Source organism: Abrus precatorius, unplaced genomic scaffold, assembly GCF_003935025.1.
Source record: "Abrus precatorius isolate BTA unplaced genomic scaffold, Abrus_2018 Scaffold7, whole genome shotgun sequence".
Taxonomy (NCBI): Eukaryota; Viridiplantae; Streptophyta; class Magnoliopsida; order Fabales; family Fabaceae; genus Abrus; species Abrus precatorius.
Window position 1 is genome coordinate 28566208 of NW_020874417.1, and position 24420 is coordinate 28590627.

Here is a 24420-nt window from a genome sequence, read left to right on the forward strand (position 1 = left end):
TTTATGATTAAATTAACAGTATAAACCGATATATATTTTTTTAATAAATAAACAATTAAATTGTAAACTCAAATGCACCCAGAATTTATTCGAGGTGTTTGCTTCAATGTCAATAGACTTGTATAAATATTTTAATCATTTTTAAATTGATGATTAAAATTATTTTAATATTTTAAAAATTTAAAAATATTTATATATTTTAAAATAAATTACTAACTCTTATTTTTTATTATACATATTTAATATAATATTAATAATGATAATTATTTTATGTGTAAAAAATCTGTCTTATTAATCTTTTAATCACCGTAGAAATTATGTTTAGTTTAATATAATTTTTGTTATTAAATTTGTTAAAGCTCAACAAAAATACTAAATAATGCCTTTTAAAAATATTTTTGTAACTCGAGTATCTCATGAAAATATGTAATAAACTTTTAACATTCATTCTGACTAGTAAATTTTTCACTTTCACGAGTATTATTAAATTAAAATAAAAAGATGTTTCACAATTTTTTAAATTTAATTAATTTATGGATTTTAAAAGAAACATCGCGATGGAAGAATTCGTTGTTGACAATTGACTAGACCACACCGGTTTCCGTTCAGAGTACAATGGATCTATCTCTTTCTTTCTCTTCTCTGTCTAACACCCCTTCTCCGTTTTCTCTCTATCCAAACGCTCCGCAACTGTTACTGTTCCCCCGAAATGTTGGAATCTCTCTGCGGAATCTTCCCTCGGTTTCCCGCCAAAAAAGCCACGCTATTGCAGCAGTTCACGCTTCGAATCAATTTGAGAATGACGATTTTGTCCTTGAAGACGTTCCGCACCTCACCAACTTTCTTCCCGATTTACCGGTACTTGTCTGTTGCTCCGTTGCTTTTCACCAAAAACTATCGCTATTTTACGTTCTCGTTTTTACACTGTTTCACGAGCGTTCTTGATTGCATTTCTGTGGACAATACAGTTTCTAATCATTAATCTGAGGTATTAGTATTACTGTGGCAGAAGCACACTACGATCCTTCAGAGCTACAACTATTGTTCCCTTTCTCCTTCACTAACTTAGGTTGTCATGGACTTTTCTGGTTCTTCTGGTTGCAAATAACTTTTCAACTATTTGTTTTAATTCCAAATTTTTTAGACACTCTTTTGATCAATGCCAAGGACTTTTGTTAATACGAGTGTTTTTCAACAAGGTCAAATACGAGTCAATTTAAATTGTGAGAATGTATGGCGGCTTTGATGTCAGCTTTTCAGTATATTTGAGTAGCAATGGGTTTGTCCAGTCACATTGGTTCAGCTTTTTTCAATTCATATTTAATTTTTTTGTTTAAGGAACGAACTATTTTATAATTTTTGAGATTGCATTGCATAAGTTAATCTGTGAGAGACCAAATGGAGAATGAACACATTAATGAGAAATCAACTAGAGTTCTTGACAACCTGAATTTCTGACAATTTGTAAAGGGATTGGAGGGTTCTTTAATGTTGTACGTTTGGCTTTCTTTGTTCTGTTCTATTAGTGGATTCAAGGGGATTTTTGCTGTCCTAATATGTACTTCTCTTCCTTTGCTAAATATTTTTCTTTTTCAAAAAAGATAGTGATGGTTTTTTCCTCTCCTCTCTTCTATCCACATCGGTAAATTGATTTCTGATACATTACTGCATTTTTTCCTCTTTTGCAGTCATATCCAAACCCGTTGCAAAAGAGCCAAGCTTATTCAATTGTCAAGTAATTCCACTTCTTTGCAATTTGTTTTAAAAAATGTTTGTGATCTTGCAAAAGATTATATTTACTGGTTCTAGTTCCAAACCTACGAAGCACTGACATGGATGCCGGACACGACACGATGCGGACATCAGGACACAGCTATATATATATGATTAACATGACAAAAATTTAAATTGAAAATTAAGATTTGTTCGTTTATCTTCATAGAATTTATAATTTTCATATGAAAACCTAACAAAAAAAATACTAAGAGCCATTAAGTTTCATATGACAAAGAACAGAGATGAGAGTTGACTAAAGAACGACAAGCTTGGATAATGGCGAATGGCGAGCAAAGGAAATGTGCAGAGGAAACGCAACACTACGATGTAGAAACATAAATATGTAGATGAATGAAGGGAACTTTCATGTAGATGAAATTTTTTAACCTTTTAAGTTTTAACCAATTTTTTTTAAAATGTAATTTCTAGTGCCTTGGCAAAGCCGCAAAAGAATGTTTTTAAATTCGGACACTTGCAGAATGGTGTCCGACATGTGTCCAAGCCGTGTTGCACCGGTGTTGGTGTCGGTGTCGGAGCCGTGTCCAACATCCAGACACTCATTTGCATAGAGGTGTTCGTGCTTCAGAGTTCCAAACTTTTTGTTTCTTGTAATTATTGTAGTATGAAAATTTTTTATATTGTTTTGTACTTTAAGGAGAACTTTTGTGAGCCCAGAAGATGCGGTTGCACAAAATGTAAGTGACTTGTTCCTTTCTACCCTTGTTTGTGATTTATTTTCTTAATGATTGAATGATGTCCCTCTCTTTATCATTTCTATATTTTTCTTATCATGTTACATGTCCAGATTGTTATTCAAAAGGATAGTCCTAGAGGGGTCCACTTTCGCCGTGCTGGTCCTCGTGAAAAGGTAAAAAAGAATGGAAATGTCTGTCCATTGATTTTTAATCTTAGAAACTGATAATGCCTTCTATTATCAGGTTTATTTCAAGCCAGAAGAAGTGCGTGCTTGCGTAGTGACTTGTGGAGGATTATGCCCAGGAATTAATACAGTGATTAGAGAAATTGTATGCGGCTTAAACAACATGTATGGTGTTCAAGATATACTTGGGATTGAGGTGAGATTTGTGAAATTATAATATTCTGACTATCTGTTAAAATAAAATACTCCATACATTGAAGACTTAATGACTATTTATTTAATTAATTATAGTTTTTGATAAAATTTTAAAATAATAATTTGACTATTTTGTTGTTTGTTGAACAGTTAATGCATTATTTCTGGTTAATATATATATTTTTTAATAACATAAGAAATTTATTAAGATGAAGATAAAAACATTACAAAGAGAAAAGAGGATTCCTCTATAAAAAAGAAGAAGAAGAGAAAACAACCAGAAAAAAGAGGGAAGGATTGTGTGAAACAACAAAAACCATAACAAATTATAATAATAAAAGAGAGAAGCCACAAAACATAATTGTAATTTAAATGTCTTACTGTTGAGTTTTTTTAATGCTATTACCTATCTGATAGCACAGTTTTGTAGTTTCTTTTAGGTGATTAGGTCTTGTTAATCAGTACCCGAAGGCATGAAATTTGCCTTACTGAATTTGAATGCTTCTAATTATGTAAAAAAGCCAGTATTAAGTTACTTTTTGATTTTCTATGTAATAAATACTTTCTGTTTTTGTTTCCTTAACTGATTTTCTTTAGGGTATTGTTTGGCATTTGTCATTCCCTTTTATGATCATTTCATGCGCTCTTATTAGTCGCCATTTTATTCCTGAAACTGATTCAGGAAGGATATAAAGGGTTTTATTCAAAAAATACCATGAGATTGACACCTAAAGTGGTTAATGATATCCATAAGCGAGGCGGCACCTTTCTTCGCACGTCTCGCGGTGGACATGATACCCATAAGATAGTAGATAACATTGAGGATCGGGGAATAAATCAGGTGGATACTTGATAAATTTTATTAGTTATTTTCTTTAGCTTTTAATAGATTATGGACACAATATCTGAAACAATGGGAGATATGATCTATGTATGTTAGGTATACATTATTGGCGGTGATGGTACCCAAAAAGGAGCTGCATGCATTCATGAGGTACTTGATTACTTGTTGCATGAAATAAATTATTCTTCAACTAGTCAATCATGTAGTTTTTGTATATGGAACAATGTAATATGATTATCGTTTTATGAAGGAAGTTAAAAGGCGTGGTCTTCAAGTGGCTGTTGCTGGAATTCCAAAGACAATTGATAATGATATTGCTGTAAGTCCTTAGCCATAATCTATTCTGAACTGAACTTTTGCTTGTGTAGAAATTTTGAAATATTAGTGACATATTCTTGTAACTTTTTTAATGGAATAATGTAAACATGTCACAACCCAAAAATGTGGGTAAATACTGGTGCATAGGATGGCTTTGAAGTCTGAACTGCATACTATCCCTTAAATCTTCTCTTGGAAAAACAGAAATTCAGAGTCAGAGTCATACAAGTACAACCAAGTGGTGGTTAACAAATATATACTGCAGCAGAATTGGGGTAGCAAATGTAATTTCAAATAAAATAAACATATATATTTCCAATAAAATCATGACTATTGAAAGAAAAAGTACACTTGAAAATAAAATTCTCATAAATTAATATAGTAAAACAAAAGCATGGGGGTCAAATCACAGACCTGTTTGCAATGGAGTAATCGTGCCAAGGAAAAAATATTTTACATTATATAGTATTTCCTCTAGTCCTTTTTATAAGAAATAACTACCACTACTTTTTTTGTCTTAATTATAGAAAACAAAAACTTATTTTCAGATACATTAATTTTACCCTTATTTATTGAGATATTTGTCTTAATTATGTATTCACTCAATATCCATATAAGTGTATACATTCATTTATTTAATGTATAACTTACCAATTTTATGATTTATTATTATTGATATTTCTGTAATACACTATAAATTTATGACATATAACTACTTTTTATTGATCTTGATGAATTGATTATTTGTTTCTTATAAAATGGATTGGAAGGAGTATAAATTAATTACTAACAATGGATGGGCAAAAGAATTAATTATAAATTGATAACTACACAATCATAACTAAAAATATCCTTCAACTGGTAATGTCAATTGAACTTTTTAGTTAGAAGTTAGAACCCATTCATATCAGGACTCAAGGGGTATCCCTCTTACATTCTCTATTTTGAGACACTTTATTCCTGGTTACTAGATTTAAAGGTGGTGTATTTGCTAGAGTCCCTACTTCTCTTACTTTTGAATGTGAACAACAAGCAAGAAAGTATTCATGAAAAGGAGTGGTGGGTATCTACAACTGGTTGTCTCAACCAATTTGATGTCAGTTTGCTGGGTTGACTAGGTTGGCTTACTACCAGTCACGGTGTATTATTTTCCTGTTTGGTTGTTGGGGAGAGATTTCAGATATTGATTTTGATACTCTTTCTTTTTGTCAGGTAAAGATCTTACTGAGTGTAGTTATCATAAGGTACCCAATTCTATCAGTGTTAAATCGAGTGGCTTTTTGATTGCTCACTTAAGAAAAAAAACATACTGAGGAATCTTGTTACAGTTCATATTTATGCTGCTTGTATTTCAGAATTCTGCTAAATTTTGTTTGTCAATTATATTGTAAAGTGACTTGGACAATTAATTTTTTACTTTTAATTTTGAAACAAATAATTTGTTATGAAAGAAAGGAGAGATACAAATGATAAGAAGTCAGCAAAATCTTTAGGTTTTCTTTTGATTCTTTTACTTGCTTTGTTCTGCTAACCTGTAAAGACTGAAACTTGTTAATATTTTGTGTGTGTTTGTGTCTTTGGAAGGGTGTTTCTTGTTTTCATTTATGATATATAATTCTTTTACTTGACGTTTGGCTTCGTGTATATCATATGCAATTTAGTAATTGTAACTAGTTGTTTACATACAAATTTGATAATACTTCAACACTGGATTTTATTTATTATTAATATTTTATCCATTTTAATCATTTATAATATTTATTTATATTTGTTAGTATAAATGTATACTTGGACAGAGGAGGCATTTTATATGATATTTTGGTTGGCTCCAGGTGATAGACAAATCTTTTGGATTTGATACTGCTGTGGAAGAAGCCCAGAGAGCCATTAATGCTGCACATGTGGAGGTTGAAAGTGTTGAAAATGGAGTTGGAATTGTCAAGCTGATGGGCAGATACAGTGGTAAGCAGTACTAAACAAATGCTCCATTTTGTATTGCAATTCTATTTTCCTAAATTATTTTATTCATTGAAGTGACAAAAATGGGAGCTTTTATATGATGAACGAAATAATAATATTAGCTCTTTTAGAGCATGCCATTTCTCTTTTCAGAGATATACTTAACAAGCTTCCATCTGCAGGTTTCATTGCAATGTATGCAACGTTGGCAAGTCGAGATGTGGTAAGGCATTTGCCCAATCTCAAGAATTTATCAGTAATTATCATGTCTGGTGAAATAATTCTTTTAGCTGTGAAAAATTTATATTTCATTACTTTCTTTTATTTATTTATTTATTTTGGCATGCCATAAACTAGTTTAATGGATCATGAACTTTAGGACTTGTAAAACAAAGAGATATTTGGGAAAACTTTGCCTTATTAGTGCAGGTCTTTGTATTTATATTCAGTAAATGAGGCTAGTAGTGCAATGTTGTACAATCTAATACAGAGGACACAAATACTCTCTGCATATTAATCACATGGATAATACAGTTTACTCTCAATTCTCCCCTAAGTTGGATCATATATGTTAAATCATACCCAACTAGTTCCAATTTCCAAAGGTACTAAGGTAGTCGACCCTACTCCCCTTAAGTGCCATCTTGAAGATGTCAGCTATCTATTCTACAGTTCTAACATTTACAGTGGATACTGGTTCTTGTTAAATTTTTTCCCAAATAAAGTAGCAGGACTTCTACTATGTTTTGGTCTTTCTTTGAAAAAGTTGTTTTCACTAATTCCTGTACAAATCTTTGAAAATAAAATAGGAAACAAAATGAAAACAAGATGGAATTTTTGAAATTAACAGTGAAAATAGAAAATGAAAACAAAAAATATTTTCTGAAACGAAATGACCTCCAAGTGTATCCACCGTAGATTTAAAGTAAGCTACATCTATGGTGTACTTTAATTGTAATTAATGATACATTTTTCTCACTTTACACATCTCTTCATTTTAAAGGAATTAAATTCATGTATCTCTATGTTTGCAAAACTAGGCTAGTTGTACATTGTAATGCGATTTAAGTGGAGATAAATACCTTCCAAACATTATTTGTGTACATAACATATTAACTCTCAAAAGGACTCAACTACTAACTAGATACCTAAAAACATTGGTGTGGCACAGGGGTGGAACTAACTGAAAATAGTAGAATTGGAACTATAGTTAATGTTGGAAAATATGTATATAATGTAAACAGGCTATTATAGTAGTGTTGGAAAATATACAAGTAATATCGGTACTGTAATCATTTAAGTTGCAACTACAGATGATATTTTTAGATTCTTGTAATTATTATATTTAATGTTTATAATAGAGCTTCTGCTCTGTAATTTGGACTCAAATTTCATCAAATATCTCACATTTTTCTCCTCCATTAATGAGATTGGGTGGGGAGGCTCTAACTGATTTACATTTTGACCAAGCTAGAAGCCAGTTTTTCCATGAGCATTAATAGAAAAGGAAGAATCAAAGATACATATGAAGTCAAGTTCTAATCATAGATTCTAAGGCAATTTTATAAACTTCTTTGTTTTGTTTCTAAAGTGGAGAAAAGAAGTGTGTGTATGCTCAACAAATCTTTATATGCCTCAAAACAATCTACATTGGCCTCAATTGGACCTTCCAGTCCAGTTATATTGCAGGTTGTCCTATAAAATAGTTTTGAAAATGTTTTCTTATACTAAAAATTATGGTGGTAGTATAATATCTTAATGTAAACATCCAAATTTAGTTACTGATATAAAATTGCTAAAATGCATCTAGGAACAAAAATATACTGCTCCAAGTATGGTCATTCCCAGTTAAACACAAACTAAACGTAACAAAATTCTAAATAGTTGTAATTTAATATAGCTGAGATATTACAGTTAGCCCTGATATCAAATGTAAACTAAAAGAACAAGGAGATGGTTTTATCTTCACGGTAATTTCTTCTGGATTATTTACTGAGTGCACGAACATTTTTCTTTTCAAGGTTTTGTTGTCAGATATACAGTGGAATTGGAGAGCCTAACTGTGTTGATGTGTCGTGTTTTTCTTATTTCAATAAATATTTTAAAATTCATATTTTTGTAGAGGATTCCTCCAACCACTTTTATGATGTAAAAGATACTTTAAATATCGAAAGGAGTTCACCGTGAAACTCTTATGGCTATATAAATAATTATCTTTTTATATAAAATAAACATTAAGAGAGGAAAATGAATGCCTACTAATAGCAAAATTGTAACAGGATTGCTGCTTGATTCCAGAGTCTCCCTTTTATTTGGAAGGAGGAGGTGGGCTTTTTGAGTTTATTGAACAGAGATTAAAAGAAAATGGACATTTAGTTATTGTGGTAGCAGAAGGAGCAGGCCAGGAATATGTTGCTGCAGAAGTGCACGCAGCAGATGAAAAGGATGCATCAGGGAACAAGCTACTTCTTGATGTTGGTCCGTGGTTAACTGATAAGATCAAGGTATGTCACGTTTTCTTTCTTTCTCTTCCTTGTATACACTTTGCTGGTATAGATATGTAATATTTAGAGAAATATTTTTTATTGTGTATTTTAACTTGTATTTCATTGACACCTGCAAATTTGTTGGACTCTAGACTTAATAAAATTGGTGATATTTTGGAGATTTTAGAACCTTTAAGATTCACAACTGTAGCAAGAATATCTAATCCCAAGGACAAGTATTGGACCTCTTTTAGAATTATATTTATGCAGATGGGATCAGCATGCCTTCTAATAGATTGATTCTATAATATTAAATATAAATTATAGTAATTTTTTGTTAAATTCATTCTAATGTTTTTCCCCTTCTTTTTAATCGTGACACTTTGAGATTGCTGTGAGATGGGAAATTTGTTTTTGGGGACAAACAGCTATCCCAAGTCCCAACCCAACTTCTTAGTCTAGTTCAGTTTTCTGATTATTTTTATTCTTTCTCATATTATTTAATTAAAGATGACAGTTAATAACTATATTCTTTAATAGATGAATGATGAATGTGTATGAAAGGAGTACTGATTGGACTTAACCTTTACTGAAGACAATTATTTGGTAGCAACTTGTTGGATGAGCAATGTTTCACTTCTCAAGTGGTTGTGGACATTCATTTTGTTGTCTTTAAGTTTCTCTCTCTTAATCAGACATCTTTTTTGTTACAGGATCATTTCACAAAGTTACATAAGATGACAATAAATATGAAATATATAGGTATATCCATGACTTTTCCACCAATCTTTTTGCTTTATTTATTTTAATTATGCAAGGTCACCTTAATGACTGTTGCCTACCACTAGCAATAGCTGAATGGAAGATATCTCATGAAATGTGTTACCCAGTTGCAGATCTGAATATTTGTGAATTTAACGTTATTGAATCAGATGGGAAGGGAACATTACATAGGATATCTTAGCTGCTTCTGAAAGATCAGACAAAGAAAAGTGTCAGCACCCAATTTTTGTTTGAGTCTAAAACTAATTAATTAAAATAATAATATATTAAGTTCTGGAAAAAAAAAATTGAGCTTAATGACATCATGTGATTTATGTAATGGACTTCACCTAATAGAATAAGATTTGATTGTTGTTATGTAGTTTCATTTTTTTCCCCTTTTGCATAATAAATAAATTTACCTCATGCCTTAATTCATCTTGTTTTTTACTTTCATAGATCCAACATACATGATTCGAGCTATTCCAAGTAATGCCTCGGACAATGTTTACTGCACTCTTCTTGCTCATAGTGCTGTTCATGGTGCTATGGCTGGATATACTGGCTTCACAGTTGGGCCCGTAAACAGTAAACATGCTTATATCCCAATTGCTGTGAGTGCTTCATTTCATTACCTCGTATTCAATTCGAGTCAATTACTTTCATGACTTCACTATGCTACTGAATGTTGTTCAGACAATCCTAGTATTTTTTTTTTCTTCTAAATATTCGCTGAACTCATTTGGCATTTTGTTAGTAATTAGAATATCTTCAAAAGTATAAGTTTTCTTATCTTGATGTTTTCTTTTGTAAGTAATGTTTTGTTACAGACTACAATTCAATTGAAAACCTTTCTAGGCTATAACATCAAGGGTTGTGGAATAAAATAATATAACATGAAATAGCTATTGAATTGTGCCGTTGAATGAATTATACTGCATCCAGTCCAGTCCAGACTCTACATTCGTACCCATCATCCCAAAAAACCAACTATTCCAAATATACGAGCCTTGTGGTTGTACCCCTGTTAGAAATTAGAATAAACCTTGACCTTGAATAGTTATTATTATTATTATTGAAGAAGCTTCGTAACATCCTCCAGGAGAGTAATAAATAGTATTTTAAAGACTTTGATTTTTGACTAAATTCAATAGTGATGTCTGGCCGACCTCACCCAACAGAGTAATAGAATAAAACTTGATTGTTGTATTTTTTTTATGCATTATTAAGGAAAATACCATAAATGAGTCTTTTGAAGAGACCTTTTTTATTGGGTAAAAATTTCTGAACTTATCTTACTAGGACCAACTATTTAGAAAAATTATAAAGATGACCTAATTAAAATACTGAAGAGAAGATTGCAAGGCAGACGGGCACAAAATTATGAAGATTTTTTTATGAAAAATCTGATACTACAACCTTATCAAGAAAACTGAAAGGCTCTTTTTAGCTCCATTACAAACACTGTATGAGGAGCCTTGCAAGATTAAGTTGGCTATGAACTTTTATAACATGCTGCATTCTTTTTTCATTGTAACTGGTAAACTTCAGTGGAAACATTGATAATTATTTTGTACAGCTAGTGGTTTCTGTGACTTGTGTATGACTCTGTAGGACTGAAATTTTGACACTTTCTTCTACTCTAAAAGTTCATGTGATATAATTATTGACAATTTAGGTTACTGGAGATTATGTTATACCTTACGTTTTTCACGTAGTACGATTTTGTTTGATTTTCCCCAGCATTATGTATTATACCAGCTGATCATCGAACATCTTGTTGCAGCGTGTGACAGAGAGACAAAATACGGTCAAACTGACGGATAGGATGTGGGCTAGACTTCTTGCATCGACAAATCAACCAAGTTTCGTTGCCTCTGATCGAGAAACGGTTGACACAGAGATAATGAAGATATAAAATGATATCAATTTTACATCTCAATCTAGGTTTAATGGGTATTGATTGATTGCTGCGAGTTGATTAATCAGAGGATGCATTAACATTTTGCTTGTAGTGGCTAATACTACCTGTTCATTTTTTGTATTTATTTGATTGGGCAGTTGATGTCCTGAAAACCAGACCTCAATAGATTTTTATACGGGTATAATATAAGTCCCGCTACACCTGCACCGAATCGATTGTGTGTGTGTGTTTGTGTGTGTATTAATGGCATGCAGTTCTATTTTATTTTTGCAATGTTCTAATTATAGAATAACACATTATGCTTTCGGTAATTTCTATTTTATGGTGTAACATTGAGGCTCTTATTTTTGCAGCACATCTTAAGAGACTCTGAACGAGCCGAGACTTCAATCTGCCTAAATGGTTTTCAGCAGGAATTTAGATTAGTTTTTGGATGATGCATTAAGATATAGTGGCTAATACTGCCTATTCATTTTCTGTATTTGTTTAACAGGGAAGTTTGACACGTTGAAAATGAGATTTTTTAGCTATACAGCATGAAGAATGAGTCATTATATTAAAATTTGAAGATAGCCTCTTTGTTTGCAGATGTCAGGCGATTGTCCTTTATACACAGGCATAAGTTCAATTACATGGGTATATTGAATCATTTTTGTAAATTGAAAAGATAGTTAAGAATTGTTTAAAAATGCTTGTGATGCTAACATGTGGAAGATCTAGCTCATTTCAAGTAATTAAGTGTGTAAAAATAAAACAGAAAAAGGTGGAAATGCATCTACCGTTAATTTAAATTAAAGTAACTCAAAAGAGTTTAATTGATTTTAAATCAACGATAGTTCCATCAATATTATTATTTACTTTTCATATTCACTTTACAAAAGTCAAATCATGTCACCACATTTTAACATTTGTAAAAATAAAATAAAAAATATTCGGTAATTATCCTTGTGGATCTCAGCGATTTATGTAGATGATTTTGTTAATCAAAGAGATAGACATGAAACTGCAAAAATACATATAATGATAATGATAATGATAAATTCAATGGTGAATGGATTTAGTATGACTTTTTGTGCAGGGAAAGTAGTATATTTTGAAAAAATAAAATAAAATCTTTAGTTAGTATCAACGAGAATAACACGTTAACGCTTCTAGCTACTGACTATTTTACAAGATCTTGAACTTCAATGTCAATGTCTTATGTCAGCCTTGTGTATAAAAAGTGAAGGTCCACAATTACTTGTGTACACTTTTTGTTTTTGTTTTTAAATATTATTAATACCTATTGGAATGATTTTTAACCATTTAAAAGTGATGAGGTTTTATTAAAAATAAATGTTTAACTATATATTTAATATTATAAATATATTTATTAATAAAAGTCTATCACTTTTAAAAGCTTTAAACTAGTTCTAAGCACTGATGTTAATAAAATTGATTGTTTTAATAAAAATAAAAATGAAATTAATAAGAATGGATCATATCCACAATTAAAAAAACTAAATAATGGTAATTGAGGCAACCCTGTGTTGGCTTATATCTATAAATTGTTATACAATTTGGAGAGACACTTGCACGAAACTGACTATATCTGTACCAAACAGGAAATAAAAAAACAAGTTTTGTCAACTTGTGGAGGGCAGGGAAGTGTCCAACGACTTCGCTTCTCTATTCTCCTTTGCTGGTTTCGGCTAAACCACTGCGCAAGTGTATGATTTATACATCTAAAAGGCTGATTCGATGTGATTTGTTTAAAACATCAAAATTGATATCCTTAAATGTTTTGATACAAGTGGAAGATGAGGGCCCAAACCATACCATCAAAACAACAACCTTTTCTAGCCTGCAATGCAATGTATACTATTCAACAACATGCAAGCCAAAAGCAACTTGTTGACTCTTTGTATCACAAGTTGCCAAGTTTATTGTCCTTGTTTGTTTACTTGATTTAGTTGACTACGTTCATTTGTGTCAATTGTACTGATAGCTGCTACTGCTAACTGCCAAGAACCAAGTTGAGAGTCTATTTAATGAGTATGTTACTTCAATGTGGGCCACCGCAAACAAAATATCATGTCATTTGGATAAGATCATGTGCTATTTTCAGAGTGACAACCGTGTAAGGCTCCTTTCCCACCAACTAGAAACGTAACCAGATCATCATTTCTGCTGTATCCCATTCCCATTTCAGAAAGTAGGGTCCTTTCTACAATTTACACGGGCTTTGCCCATATATATCTCAACTTGCTACCCCTTTTTCTGCATCTCAAATTCGACCACCTCCTACTCCTTCCAACAATTCTTAAAGATGACAACAGCTGAAGAAACTTCAAGTTTGAAACTTTTGAGCCAACATCTCTTGGGGGATACTTCAGACCCTTTTCTTACCAGCCTCATTTCTGTGAAGCTTGAAGAAGACCCATCCTCAGAACTTGATTTGGACTCAAACTTTTCAGGCCAAAGCACCTTCTGCAATCTTCTTGAGTGCTTTGGTTTTGAAGCAGATGCAGAAGTTGAGGTTGACGGTCGCAATTCCCATGATGTCCAAAACTCCATTGCAATGAGTCCCTCAGAGGAACCCCAGAAGTCCGATTTGGCTGAGACAACAGTGTCAGGGGAAAAGGAAGCAACATGTTATGAGGGAAGGCGTTATAGAGGAGTGAGAAGAAGGCCGTGGGGCAAGTTTGCTGCAGAGATACGTGACCCAAGAAAGAAAGGGACAAGGGTGTGGCTTGGCACATTTGAGAGTGAGATTGATGCTGCTAAGGCCTATGACTGTGCTGCTTTCAGAATGAGGGGTCAGAAAGCCATATTGAATTTCCCTCTGGAGGCTGGAGAGTCTCATCCTGAGCCCAGTAGTTGTGGTAGGAAAAGAAGAAGAGATCACACAAAAGATGGCTCAAGTTCTAGTTATGTCATGTCATGAACATTAACTGTGAGAGAACCACTTTTTCCCTTTTTATCTGTTAAATAAGTAAAAGCAAGGTTTATACTACAGTTGAGCTTGATAAGGTTTGCTATATTAAATCCTTGGACGCAATATGTGGGTGTTAAATGGGTGGAGGGAAAAAAGAGAGAGAGGTAGGAAGAAAAGAAAAGAAAAAAAGAAAAAATGTGATATATGATGTGATAGAAAAAAGACGAAAGAAATAGAAAAATTAGAAAAGAGGGTAAAAAATAGATGTTTGAGAAAAATGGGTATGAAAATATAATAATTGCTAAATCCTTGAGTTAGAGTTTAAGAAAGCATATTGGGTGAAATTAATTTAAACCAAGAATTAAACAGTTCACAAAGAAACGTAGTAATGCTTAAACTGTATTCTTTTGGCAGTTTTTCTATTTGAAAGAGAAGTCAGTAGCCAATGCAAATGAATATGGGATGGACTGCATGCTCTATTTGTTTCAGATATTTGAAAAAAATAATTTTGAACCGTTAAATACAATTGAAACTATGCATCCCCATATGGAAAAGTGATTATTGTAAATCAAATAGGCTCGCATAGTTGAATGCCATTGCCGTTTGTGAGAGGCAAGAATAATAAAATTTGTATTCTATAATGTAAAGATACTTCAAAATTGACGATGTAATCTGTAACCAAAAAGATCACACTGCCCTCCAATGTTACATACATGATATAGGTCAATGCCAACGAGACTACTCCTACAATGGTCATTAAATTGATTCAAAATTATTTATATACATCAAATTTAACATAATATATACATTTTTCATGTGAAAATAAATATCTATTAATTTTATTTTAGTTGTTCAATTGCACGTTGTTAATTCATACTGCTATTGTTCTGGGTTACCTTAAAAAGAGTCAAACCCCAAAGCTACTCTCTTGGACCGTCAAAGGTCCAATACACAATTGGGTTAGATATTGGTTTTGAACCTCACTTAAAGGTCCAATACACGTAAAGCCAAAGAATCATGAATATCACATGTCTCAAGAATCTTCCACGATTAAGTACTATATAATTAATCTACGCTACACACTTTTTTTATTATTGTTATTGTTGTTGTTATCCCGTTGATTATTTCATAATTTAAATTTAATATTTTTATTTTAAATTTAATTATAATTATAATTGTTGATAATTTTGTTAACAGAAGAAAATGTTATCTTTTTTTTTTTTCATTTTATTTACTAACCTTTCTTTATCAAACAATAACTTTTTAGGATAAGGAGCAACACAATTTTTTTAATACATTCTTTATTAACTAAAATTTATTTAAAAATAATTAAAATATGAAAAAATATTAAATCAAAAATAAAAAAGAGTGACTTATATATTTATACCCATTCATGAAAAAAAAAGGTGGAAAAAAAAAAAACGTGCCATTAGAGGGAAGCATGGTAATGCATGAAAACGAGATCAACACGTGTCACACAACCCCCGGCGGCTGCCACCAAACCCTTCTCCATTTATACCCATTCGCACCTCTTCACTAACTTGTATATTTGTTTCAATTTCTTAACCAAATCAAACCATGGCTGAGATCCAATACAGCACCACAATCATTATTTTTATATTAAAAATAATTAAAATATGAAAAATATTAAATTATAAATAAAAAAGAGTGACTTATATAATTTTTAATAAATTTTAATTACTAAAAAAATGCGTTAAAGAGTGTAGCATTTCTAATAATTTTTTACTCTAAAAGCAAAAAAAAGAAAGAATATTTTGGATTCGGATCAAGTCCCAGTTAAGTAAAAATTGTAGAAAACGAAAATTTTTTTATGCAAAATTAGGTTAAACAAATTTTTTTAACTTAGACGAATTATTTTGGCTTAAGCGAATTTTGGATCTTTTTTCTCAATCTTCTTTTCTCCTTCTCTTTATGCTTAACATTCTCTCCTCAGTCTCCATATTTAACCCTCTTTAATTTTTATATTTAACATTCTTCCTTCTCTCATATCTAACTTCTATGTTGCTCTTCGAACTACTTCTTTTTTGCTTCATGCTCAACTCTCCACCCTCCTCTCTCTTCCCTACTACCTCTCTCCTTATATCCATATATCCTCATTCCTCTCTTCCTCACACACTTGGTTTCCATCTCCTAAGATGTACAAAATTCGTTTAAACCAAAATAATTCGCTTAAGCAAATCTGTAAAATTAGCTTAAGCTAAAAAAATTGGCTTACGCAAATTTTGGATAAAAAAAATTGTTATTTTTTGTATTTTTTCTTAAACGAAAATGAAAATAAACGTTCAGTTCTCGCTTTAACTAAGACTGGATTTGAATCTGGATTTGAACATTTTACACTTTATCATTGTACCTTTTTTCTTTTGGTCGATTATCGTTGTCCTTGTTTCACATGCACTTCAGCAGATCTTACAACTAAATGGAATATAAAGACATCTATATATAGTATATGCCCACTAATATTTTTTTTAAGGTGCATATTTGTCAGAATATTTTAAATCAATCTGTAAAATTGTGGGTGCCTACTAGTCGCACTAAAACAATCAAAATTTCTTACACTTGCAGTGCTGCATATTAAGAAAAAAATTGGAGGTTGAAGTTGAATTGTGGGCACTGCCTATTATCTGCCACAAATTAATAGGTGGTCAAAAGAAAAAGTTATCCATTGTACCAATCAAGGCCAACAGCTTTGCAGGAAGATATCTTAGCAATTAAGAATAAAAATGTTATTTTATTTGGAACTTTTTGCGTATAAAAGGCCAAGTATTGTATGTTGTAGCAAGTGTGTGATTTGATCAATATATTCAGTTAAAAGAACTATCCCTCCGTGATTTATCTTTTGTTGAGTGTGTTAAAATTATAAATGTCCAATTGTTTTACAATTGGTATCAAAGTTGGTTAGATCCAACATTGGTTTTGTGAGTTTGTGAGAGGGTCAGTTTAAAAAAAAATTAAATATTGAGTGTGTGAGGAACAAGAGAGTTCTCACTTTATCAAAAATTTTAGAATCTATTTGAGAGAGAAAGATGGGCACAAACTACAATATTGTTTGGTCAAGTCTCAAATTAGATGGAAAACTAGATTATAATTATTGGGCATTGTTGATGTCTACCCATTTGAAAGCTCACAATATTTGGAGCTTTATTGAACCACACTTGCAACAAGGAGCTAATGATGCTGCTCAAAGGAAGGACCAGCTGACACTATCACAAATTCACCAAGACATAGATTACTCAATTTTTGGCAAAATAGCAAATGCTAAAACAACCAAAGAAGCATGAGACATTTTGAAGCTGTCATACAAAGGAGTAGAGAAAGCTCAAAAATTCAAACTGCAATCCATACGTCAAAAATATGAAAGATATAAGATGTCTAGTTCAGAAACTGTGGAACAATATTTTTCACGAGTAATAGATATTGTCAATAAGATGAGGATATATGAAGAAGACATCCCTAAGAGCAAGGTGGTGGAAAAAAAATTATACCCCATGCCAATAAAGTTCGATCATGTGGTGACTACAATAATTGAGTCCCACAACATAGACATCATGACGGTTGTAGAGTCGCAAGGTAGCATTGAAAGCCATGTGAGCAAAATTTTGGAGAAAACTGAAAAAGTAAATGAAGAAGCCTTGAAGAGTCAGGTGAATTTTACCAACGTAGCAGAATCCGTGAAGGTGGAACTATAAATTTTAGAAGTAGAGGTCGTGGTAACTTCAGAGGAAGAAGTCCTTGTAATCAACAATGAAGAGACAACAATTCCAGGACATCTAATCAAGGGAGAGGTGAACACAATTTCAGATCTACCAACCGTGGAAGAGGAAGAGAAGGCTTTAACTACCAAGAAAGGACAAACTTCAAATGCAACCACTGTGAAAAGTTTGGGCACAAAGCTGCAGATTGTAGATACAAACAACAGGCAAATATGGCAGAAAACTAATATCAATATACTAGTGAGAGTGCTGATAATCCCTAAACTTTACTTCTAGCAGCAAATAATTTTGCAGGCGATAAAAATATCAAGTACTTAGATACTGGTTGCAGCAACCACATGTGTAGAAAAAAGGAGTTATTTTCCTCACTAGATGAAACGGTAAAATCTACCGTGAAATTTAGAAATAATATAAATATTCCTATTTTGGAAAGAGGCAGAATTGCTATTAGATTGAAGGATGGTTCTCAAAATTTCATCTTTGATGTTTTCTATGCCCCTGGTTTTTATCACAATTTGTTGAGCATGGGACAATTATCAGAGAAAGGCTACAACATGTAGATTCGTGATGGCTACTGTACATTGATTGACAAAAATGGAAAATTAATTGGCAAGGTAAAAATGACTCTCAATCGCCTATTCCCTTTAAAGGTTCAACATGACAAAATTCCTTGCTTAAGTTCCATTAGACAAAATGATGATTGGTTAAGGCACGTGCACGTTGGACATTATCATTTTTCTAGATTAAATTACTTATCTAGAAAAGAATATGTATATGGTTTGCCTGTTATAAACATTTCTGAAAGTGTATGTGAGACTTGTGAAATTGGAAAGAAGCATAGAGAATCATTTCCAACAGGAAAATCCTGGAGAGCAAGAAAGCTACTAGAGATTGTGCATTTAGATTTATGTATGGTTGAGATATCAACACATGGCGGTAGCAGGTATTTCATTACTTTTATTGATGACTTTAGCAGAAAAGCTTGGATGTATTTTTTGAAACAGAAATCAGAAGCTTGTGATGCCTTTAAGTTATTTAAGGTATTTGTGGAAAAACAAAGTGGCTGCAAAATTAAAGCATTAAGGATAAATAGAGGTCAAGAATATCTCGCCTGTGCAAATCTCTTTGATCAACACGAAATTCAGCATCAACTGACAACCAGATACACTCCCTACCAAAATGGAGTAGCAGAAAGGAAGAACAAAACAATCATGGACATGGTAAGATGTACGTTGAAGACAAAACAACTGCCTAGAGAATTTTGGGCAGAAGCAGTTCTACTACTGTGTATATTTTGAACATGTGTTTAACAAAGAGTGTTTGTGATAAAACACCAGAAGAAACTTGGAGTGGAAGGAAACCCTCAATCTAGCATCTCAGAGTTTTTGGGTGCAGAGCATATGCCCATGTACCAGATCAACTCAGAAAGAAGCTTGATGACAAAGGAAAGAAGTGCATCTTATCGGTTATAGCACAACCTCAAAGGCATACAAGCTTTACAATCCAGTGACAAAAAAGGTAATTATCAATAGAGATGTGACATTTGATGAAGAAGGAATGTGGGATTGGTCTTCTAAAGCCCAAAAGGAGTCTGTAGGAATTCCAGAAAACTATGAAGAGGAGAATAGTGATGTAGACGCAACACATGATGAGACAAAAACATCAAGCAGACCATAGAGGCAAAGGAGACTACTAGCCAGATTGGAGGATTATGCTATGGGTAATGACAATGACCCATCTGATGAAGAAATTATCAATTTTGCCTTATTTGCAGATTGTGAGCATATAACATTTGAAGAAGCTTTAAATAATCAACATTGGAGAAGAGCAATGGATGAAGAAATTCATGTTATTGAGAAAAATCAAACATGGAAGCTGACAGACTTACCAATAGACAAAAAGCCAATTGGAGTAAAGTGGGTATACAAAACTAAGTACAAACCCAGTGGAGAAATTGACTACTTCAAAGCGAGGTTATTAGCAAAAGGATACAAACAAAAGCTAGGTATTGATTATTTTGAGGTATTTGTCCTGTAGCGAGATTAGATACAATTCATATGCTTATCTCTCTATCAGCTCAAAATAATTAGAAAATTCATTAAATGAATGTTCAGTCTGCTTTTTTGAATGACACTTTGGAAGAAGAAGTATATGTTGAGTAGCCTGCAGGATATGAAGTTGAAGGAAAAGAAGATAAAGTCTACATATTGAAAAAGGCATTGTATGGCTTGAAGCAGGCACGCAGGGCGTGGTATAAGAAGATTGATTCTTACTTTGTGCAGAATGGTTTTCAAAGATGCCCGTTTTAGCATACTTTATATATCAAATTTGTTAAACTTGGTGATATTCTTATTGTGTGCCTTTATGTTGATGATCTAATCTTTATTGGCAATAATCCAAAGATGATTGTAGAATTCAGGGAGGCCATGATTAAATGTTTTGAGATAACAGATTTAGGCCTAATGTCATATTTTCTTGGCATTAAGGTCATTTAGCAGGATGATGGAATTTTCATATCTCAAAAGAAGTATGCAGTTGACATTTTGAAGAAATTCAAGATGAAAAATTCAAAGTCAATTTCAACACCTGTTGAAGAAAAGTTAAAGCTGAAAAAGGATAGTGATGAAAGAAGGATTGATGCAACATACTATAAGAGCTTGATTGGAAGCCTCAGATATTTGACTGCTACCAGACAAGACATAGTATTTGGAGTAGGATTGTTTAGCAGATTCATAGAAGAACCACGTGCATGTCATTTACACGGAGCAAAGAGAATCCTTAGATATATTAAAGGTACTCTGACTGAAGGAATATTTTATGCTAATAATTCTAATGTAAAGCTGGTTGGATACACAGACAATGATTGGGCAGGAAATGTTAAAACAAGAAAAAGCACGTCAGGATATACATTTCATCTAGGAACAAGAGCAGTATCGTGGTCCTCAAAGAAACAACCTATTGTTGCCCTTTCAACAGCCGAAGCAGAATACATGGCAACAGCTAGTTGTGCAACCTAAACAATGTGGTTGAGAAGAATGCTTGAAATGATGCATCAGAAGCAAGATACTCCCACAGTGATATTTTCTGATAACAAGTCAGCAATTGCGTTGTGTAAAAATCCAGCATTTCATAGACGATCCAAGCACATAGACATTCGATTTCACAAAATTTGAGAATTGGTAGTTGAGAAAGAAGTGGTGATTGAGTATTATTCTACTGAAGATCAAATTGCATATATTTTTACAAAGCCGTTGAAGGTTGAGTTATTTTACAAAATAAAGAAAATGCTTGGAATGATATTAGCTTGATTTAAGGGAGGCAATGTCAAAATATTTTAAATCAAGTCGTAAAACTATGGGTGCCTACTAGCCGCCGCACTGAAACAATCAAAATTTCTTAGACCTGCAATGCTGCACATTAAGAAAAAAATTGGAGGTTGAAATTGAATTGTGGGCACCGCCTATTATCTGCCACAAATTAATCGGTGGTCAAAAGAAAAGGCTATTCATTGTACTAATCAAGGCCAACAACTTTGCAGGAAGATATCTTAGCAATTAAGAATAAAAATGTTATTTTATTTGGAACTTTTTGCGTATAAAAGGCCAAGTATTGTATGTTGTAGTAAGTGTGAGTTGATGAATATATTCAGTTAAAAAAACTCTTCCTCCATGATTTATCTTCTGTTGAGTGTGTTAAAATTATAAATGTCCAATTATTTTACAAGATAGATATTATTGTTGCACCAATGCTCCAAACCCCATATTTGTTTATTTCAAACATACCATGTGCACAAATTACAAGCTAAGTTAGGAGTACACTTAATTGATTTCAATCAAACTAACACGCATTCAATTCTTTTTATCACAATCAGTTTATTTTTAAAAAAATCATCTTTTTAAAAGCATAATTATTTCTCCAAATTGAATAGATATCCAAACATTTAATCAGTAGGAATGTCATAATCTCAGTTACTGACTCTTTTAAGATGAACTACTTACTTGCATGTCTGTTTAGAGAATTAATGCATTAATTGGTCTTATTACAACTGCAGCAGAAGCTGGAGAAAGGAGACAAATTAAAACTTAATAAGAGAAACCAAAAGCACAAAGAACACACAAATCAAGTCATCACAAGACTTCATTTACCACTGAACTAAGCCATGGACTTCAACTGAGCAACAAGATCTGCGATGAATTTGTTCTGAATTTCCTTATTCAACAAAAACTCCCTCCATTTCACGTGGTTTTCTCTTATGAGCATCCCTGTCTCTTTGTTATCCTCCACCATTAGAGTTTTCACTGCCTTCAAATCCTTGGCTATGAGTTTAGAATTGAAAAACTGGTCACCCTTGAAAGGCAACAGCACAAGCTGACAATCATTGACCATAGCTTCAATCAAAGAACTAAATCCAGCATGACACACATAGCACCCTACACTAGAGTGTTTCAGGATACGTTGCTGTTGCAACCACCCAGTGTGCACCACTCCCCTATCCTTCACTCTTTCCAAGAACCCTTTTGGTAATGCTCTCTCCAACTCAGCTTGTGGAGAGAGATTGGATGGAAAATTCAGAACCAAAATGAAAGGTGAGCCAGTGAGTTCCAACCCTATGGCTAGTTCCTTGATTTGATCATCATTTAGAAAAGTCTCACTACCAAAGGAGCATAATATAACAGATTTGGCAGGGAAAATATCTAACCATTTGGACCACTTTTCCTCTAGCACATCCATTGATGCATCTGGGACTAGTGGACCAGAAAAAAGAACTGGTTTACCAAATTGCTTTTCTAATCTAAGTAAGGTCCTTCTATTTCCTTGCATGTTTTAAACACAATAATTGAGCAGTCACTGAGGCTTTGCAAAATTCTCTCATAACCAGTGAGGTTTTCACCAAACCTTCTTAAGAGGAACATTAAGTCAGTGGCCTCAAAGGCCTTGAGGGAAATGTTGGAGCTTTGAGGGTGCCCATGTGGGGGTTTCTTAAGATCCTCAAAAGTGATGTTCCCTCCTTCTATATCAGCGAGTCTTGAAGGCACAACAATGTAAGAACCAGAAATGGCAGAAAACACTGAGAAGTGAACAGATTTGGTGCCTACTTGGGAAGCCAATTTTGGGAGCCAGTTTTGCGCAAAGTCAAAGAAAATATAATGGGGTTTGAGTTCTAATAGAAGGGACTTCACCTGAGGTTGAGTAATGTCAAGTGCATGTATGAGATTTGCAGCCAAATGAGGTGACAATTCAGCAGTGCTGCTTATACCATTTGGGAACTGAAGTGGGATAATGTTGATGGCTGGATTGAGATTAAGAGTTGATATGATTCTGGGAATGTTGGATGCAGCTGATAAGAAAGTGATGTAAACCCCTTGTGAGAACAATTTGTTGGATAACTGAACAAATGGACTAATGTGACCAAATCCCAGGAATGGAAACATAACCACATGAAGCTCATTTTTGTGCAACACTTCACTAGACATCTTATCGACTTCCTAGGACTGTTCTTGATGCTGAGACGATGGTTAAAGGTGTTGTCTTTTATAAACATCCAGAGTGTAAAATTTTAGTGCATTACAATTTTTAAGGTAATCTTTTCGCTTGTTTTACTATACATTATTTAAGTAAATATATGTTTTAACATATTAATAACTTAAAATTAAGTGCACTATAATAACTCAAACTTTCAATCAAAGTAACACGTAAATTACACATTAATGTTGTACCTTTCTGCACCCAAGTTTTGTTCCACCTAAAATTCGGCACTTGTCATTCCTCTCGCTGCCTGTTGAAATATATGGTTTGTAATGCATGCAGAAATTTATTGTAAAGTGCGTACATTTTGTAGCTCTTTCTGTAAGTAGTATTCTAAAATTTAGTTTGTGATATACTGAAAAAGCGCTTGCTATTAATTTTAAACTCATTCATACAATTGAGTTTAAATGGTATATGAATCTACTTTAATCATTTTTTATTTATTTTGTCGTGAGTCAATTCGGTTTTAAATTTAGGAGTAACGTGAAAAAAAGTATAGTACTGATTAAAAATAAAATTATTAAAGTATATTTATTAACATATTCTTATAGGGTTTTTTATCATTATAAAAAATATATAACTTATTACTATTATTATAAAAATATATATAAATTATTCATTTTTTATTTATCTAATAATACGTATTTTTTCTTATTATTTTTCTCTTTATTTATTTTTTCCTTGTTTCTCAAACTTCAAATATTCAATGCAGCCTTTCTGGTTCCCCAAAGAGACACGAGCTGGCCATCTTGCGAAAAAGCATTAATGAGAAAGAAAAAAAAAACTATAATTAATTCAACCACGATGATAATGTTAATGGTTGAATTGGCGATTAGATTGATCAAGCCTTTGTTTGTAATACAAACTTATTTTTATTAAATGATTTTTTTAATTACAGAAAAAATAAAAATGACAACAATGATCAAAGTCAATGCTCAGAAATTTGATTTTTAATCATTGATTGAGTATCAATTTTGGACTAGTTATCATGGTTATAAAATTAGTAGGTATTTTTTATTTAAAAAATCAAAGACTTAATTAGTTCACCAAATTTTTAGCTAAATCAATTATGTCTTTTAATTTGCATATTAAACATTGTTAT

General features: G+C 32.4%; 3 protein-coding genes across 3 annotated transcripts; 2 read left to right on the plus strand and 1 right to left on the minus strand.

Moving 5' to 3' along the window:
* The first annotated feature begins 569 nt into the window (after positions 1-569).
* LOC113871245 (ATP-dependent 6-phosphofructokinase 4, chloroplastic-like) lies at positions 570-11413 on the plus strand. Its single transcript, XM_027508207.1, has 14 exons — positions 570-858; positions 1689-1735; positions 2432-2471; positions 2582-2644; positions 2715-2852; positions 3534-3692; positions 3792-3845; positions 3946-4014; positions 5846-5975; positions 6155-6195; positions 8252-8476; positions 9172-9220; positions 9680-9834; positions 11007-11413. The coding sequence occupies exons 1-14, from the start codon at positions 616-618 to the stop codon at positions 11136-11138; spliced, it is 1545 nt and encodes a 514-aa protein (XP_027364008.1). The 5' UTR covers positions 570-615; the 3' UTR covers positions 11139-11413.
* Positions 11414-13297: 1884 nt separating this feature from the next.
* On the plus strand, positions 13298-15448 carry LOC113872940 (ethylene-responsive transcription factor ERF106-like). Its single transcript, XM_027510843.1, has one exon. The coding sequence runs from the start codon at positions 13453-13455 to the stop codon at positions 14068-14070; it is 618 nt and encodes a 205-aa protein (XP_027366644.1). The 5' UTR covers positions 13298-13452; the 3' UTR covers positions 14071-15448.
* Positions 15449-21944: 6496 nt separating this feature from the next.
* Positions 21945-23271, minus strand: LOC113873325 (UDP-glycosyltransferase 79A6-like). The gene is given in 2 exon segments (XM_027511396.1): positions 21945-22582; positions 22585-23271. Coding segments are annotated over 2 exon segments (1320 nt in total). The 5' UTR covers positions 23267-23271.
* Positions 23272-24420: the final 1149 nt, after the last annotated feature.

What these genes read in the sequence shown, in the direction of transcription:
- LOC113871245 (XM_027508207.1), top strand. Translation starts at nt 616, where the DNA reads ATGGATCTATCTCTTTCTTTCTCTTCTCTGTCTAACACCCCTTCTCCG. An exon ending in CAATTGATAATGATATTGCT is followed by an intron (nt 4,015 to 5,845) that starts GTAAGTCCTTAG and finishes GGTTGGCTCCAG; the next exon opens with GTGATAGACAAATCTTTTGG. An exon ending in GCTGATGGGCAGATACAGTG is followed by an intron (nt 5,976 to 6,154) that starts GTAAGCAGTACT and finishes TTCCATCTGCAG; the next exon opens with GTTTCATTGCAATGTATGCA.
- LOC113872940 (XM_027510843.1), top strand. Translation starts at nt 13,453, where the DNA reads ATGACAACAGCTGAAGAAACTTCAAGTTTGAAACTTTTGAGCCAACAT.